At 43.3% G+C, this 3,568-nt stretch overlaps 2 protein-coding genes across 6 annotated transcripts in view; one reads left to right on the forward strand and one right to left on the reverse strand.

The window, feature by feature from the left end:
- The window catches only part of LOC113217281 (uncharacterized), a 58,774-nt gene that overhangs the window by 23,158 nt on the left and 32,048 nt on the right, over positions 1-3,568 (reverse strand). For all 4 annotated transcript variants that reach the window (XM_052274468.1, XM_052274469.1, XM_052274470.1 and 1 more), the window contains exon 5: positions 1,549-1,671. In XM_052274468.1, the coding sequence (XP_052130428.1) occupies positions 1,549-1,671 (123 nt within the window). The remainder of the gene's footprint in view (positions 1-1,548; positions 1,672-3,568) is intronic.
- On the forward strand, positions 24-1,539 carry LOC127751256 (uncharacterized). 2 transcript variants are annotated; one of them, XM_052274472.1, is made up of 3 exons: positions 24-173; positions 257-472; positions 563-1,539. In XM_052274472.1, exons 1-3 carry the CDS (start codon positions 126-128, stop codon positions 914-916), a joined length of 618 nt encoding a protein of 205 aa, XP_052130432.1. In that variant the 5' UTR covers positions 24-125; the 3' UTR covers positions 917-1,539. The 2 variants fall into 2 exon arrangements, with proteins under 2 accessions (XP_052130432.1, XP_052130431.1); XM_052274471.1 differs by having other exon boundaries at positions 24-472.

Here is a 3,568-nt window from a genome sequence, read left to right on the forward strand (position 1 = left end):
CCTCTTTCACTGTTTCAGATCGTCCAGCGACCAGGACAGATTGTATACCTCTTCCCACATGCAATACACTGGGGATTTAACGTCTCGTACAACCTCAATCAAGCGGTAAACGTTGCATCCCAGTCATGGGCCTTGTGTGGAGTCGCCGCTCAGAAACCCTGCAATTGGCCGACGTACGTAGAACCTGACACAAACCTGTTCGTATATGACTTATACTATGAATTCTCAATGTCTTAAGAGTATTGTATCCTTACAGGTTGGAAAAAACGGGCAAGCTGAACCCGGAGGCCCTGTTCAAGATTTGTGGAGTAACCCCACAGATGAGGGCAGATTGAAAAAAAAAAACAACCGCCATGAAGCTTTAGAACAGTTGAGGCAATCACGACCCCTGCTGTACCGAGCTTTAAACAGACAACAAGTTGAACCCATTCCAGCCTCCAACCTACTCGGAAACGACGGAACGGACGAACAAGTGAGTAACTAAGAAATCTATTACCTTCACTTTTGAATCATGTCGTAGAATTCAAAAGACTAAGACCTAAAACTTTCTCTCATCTTCCAGGAAGATCTCGACCTTGGAGACGAAAACCCGGACAATCCACCGACCGACTTCGAACACCACGGACCAGAACCACTGAATTTCCAGACCACCACTCAGACTCACGGACAAAACGTTTTATGTCCCCTCTGCACGGCCAGCATGGGGCATAAACATAACGACACTGGAAGAGACAGGCTCCGTAGGCACGCACTCGCCAGACACCTCCATTGCGCAGATGCCGTTGTACAGGAATACGACAGACAGGCCGCAGTGATGCCCGTGCAGTCACATTATAAAGTCACAGGTGACTCAATGAAAAATAACAACCTAAGGCTCCGAAAGATAAACGGTTTGCCTGCGTGCCATAGTTTCTGAGATAAGACGGATCGAAAAGCACCCCGTGCGGAAAGAAGCAACTTTAGGATGTGCCGAGCCGCGCCCAATACTGTAATGACTTTTCCCATTAAAAAACTTAACGACAGGTTTGTCGTTATTTTACGAATCTTTTTTTGCAGTGCACTCGAATTTGATCCCCTATGAATAATATAGAATTAAGAGATATCTGATACATGAAAAATCCTACCCTTGTCATTCTATCTAGCACTCTTTAAAGGATAAGAAGGTAAAATAAAAGTTCAAAACTTTTGTGAACTTGTGCGGCGTAAACGGGCGTTTAACATTTTTTTTATGTGTTTCCTGAAAACTTGTGATTTTGCAGTAATCCCCTTCTTCCGCTTCCTGGGCCAAGTTTCAAGCCGAAACCTCAACCCTATGGGTCAAAACTGTCCGTTATTCAAAAAGGGGTCGGGCGTCCGCGGACTTAATCTGGTTGGGGGTGTCCATCCGATTTGAACAAAATCGAGCACATGAGCCTTTGTACGGGGGACGTTCCCAGAACATTTACCGACGCGTTTCATGATCCAAAAAAAAACAACAAACGCAACACTTTGAGGTAGGGTAGCTCTATATATTATCATAACTCTGAGGCACGGCGGTCCTTTGCTTACCTGAAACTGCTTGCCCAGTTCTTTGTAAAGATTCGCACATGCTATGTGGATACCGAGAATGAACGCTAACAGTGCGTAATACGCCGATACGCAGCACATAGTACAGAAGGCCATGAACGCAAGCTGGAAAAGGAACTACAATGTTAAAAAAGTTTTACTTTTACAAAATGAGTTTCAAAGTAATTGTTTGTTGTCTCTAAACATAAAAACTGGTCGTCAGCGAACTGATACGTCTTTGAGTTTTATTAATTTCAGATTTATAATCGCTTTGAAATAAAATTTTAGTCACTACCTATAGTCAAAACACAACAATTGAAAATGACCGTAAAGTTGCAAATTGTACGGGTGAACGGTGACGTTACCGTGTTAAAGTTACACTGTAAAAAAAGTTTTACTGAATTTTCAGTACTTTTCACTTTTAGTCTAAAGTTTTTTTACAGACCAGTAGTATAAAAATTCAGACTGCACCTGGGTCTGAACTTTCAGTACTGCCTTACAATACCACTTAGTCTGAAAATTCAGACAGCCGGTGCCGGTATGAAAATATTTTTTAAAATGTTAAAAATGAACACATAGCGAGCCACTTAACAACTGTCGGGGTAGAGAGCTATGCCCAGGTGAGAACTTATCTGTCTATTTAGTACTGCCCTTGGTTGGGATCGAACCGCCAAACCTTCAGGTTCGGAAGCCGCAACCTTAACCATTCGGCTGCCGGCTACCTGCGTGGTGGGCAGCGTCGGCTACTTGTGTGCTTTGTCCGCCTGTCCGGTGGACTTTCACTCAAAATTCATACCGGTAACTCTGAATTGTAGATTCAGTGTATAGTCTGAAAATATACTTTAAAATATTCAGACGAATTGCTCTGAAAACCTGATTCAGAGTAAAGAGTCTGGATTTTCAGTCTAAACTCAAAAATTTTTGAGTAATAGTCTGAAAACAAGATTCAGACTGCCGATTCTGAAAAACATCTACTGATTTTTCAGATTTTTTTTTACAGTGTAAGGGGTGTTGACTTTTAAGAAGTGTGTGATTCTATTGGGCCCACCATAAATATCAGAGCGAAACGGGTTAGCAGACATCACGGTTAGTTTAAGGTATATTTTATGTGTATTTGTCATAACGACACCTCAGAGCGAAAACCGCTGAGTCTGCCGGAGCGCTACGACAACCGCTCAGTCTGCCGGAGCGCTACGACAACCGCTTAGTCTGCCGAGCGGTTTGGACAACCGCTCATTCCGCGGAGCCGCTCCGACAACCGCTCAGTCAGTCGACCCGCCTCAACAACCGCTCAAATGACTTTTTTGACGAAAAAATTTGGATTGCGCCATCGAAAAGAGCATGGTCCAATTAGTCGAAATCGGTCAAAACATGAAAAATGTCAAAAAAGTCATTTGAGCGGTTGTTCAGGTGGGTCCGCTGACTGAGCGGTTGTCGAAGAGCCTTCACGGAATGAGCGGTTGTCCAAACCGCTCGGCAGACTAAGCGGTTGTCGTAGCGCTCCGGCAGACTGAGCGGTTTTCGCTCTGAGGTATCGATAATAGAAAAGTTCACTCAACATTGTGTAACAGGTGGAAGATATCCATTTGAACATTTGATTGCAAAACCCTGAAAAAGTTTGCGCGCAGGATTGCATCATTATCAGATTAGGTAGAGACCCGTACAATATCTTAACTGAAAGACCAGGGTGAAGACCTTCAAAACAACACAGGATTTTAAAATTCTAAACAAAACGCTAGGAGTTTACTTTAACACTGTTAAAAACTTCTTGGGATTTCCCGAAGATTCACTTTCCACCACTATTAAAAATTCCCAGAGCACTCCGTTCTTAGTTTTTGTGTACGAAAACAGATGTTGAAGATGGAAGTTTTCATTCGTCCGTTTTGCTCTATCTTGTACCGTTTAGGTGCTAGGGGGCATTTCTTGACGATAATGAGGTAAAAACGACCAAATCGACGCGTCCTAACAACAATGTTCTATCTGCAGAGTGCGGATTACACAATGTTCTATCTGCAGAGTGCGG

Source organism: Frankliniella occidentalis, unplaced genomic scaffold (assembly GCF_000697945.3).
Source record: "Frankliniella occidentalis isolate FOCC.00 unplaced genomic scaffold, Focc_3.1 Scaffold397, whole genome shotgun sequence".
Classification (NCBI taxonomy): Eukaryota; Metazoa; Arthropoda; class Insecta; order Thysanoptera; family Thripidae; genus Frankliniella; species Frankliniella occidentalis.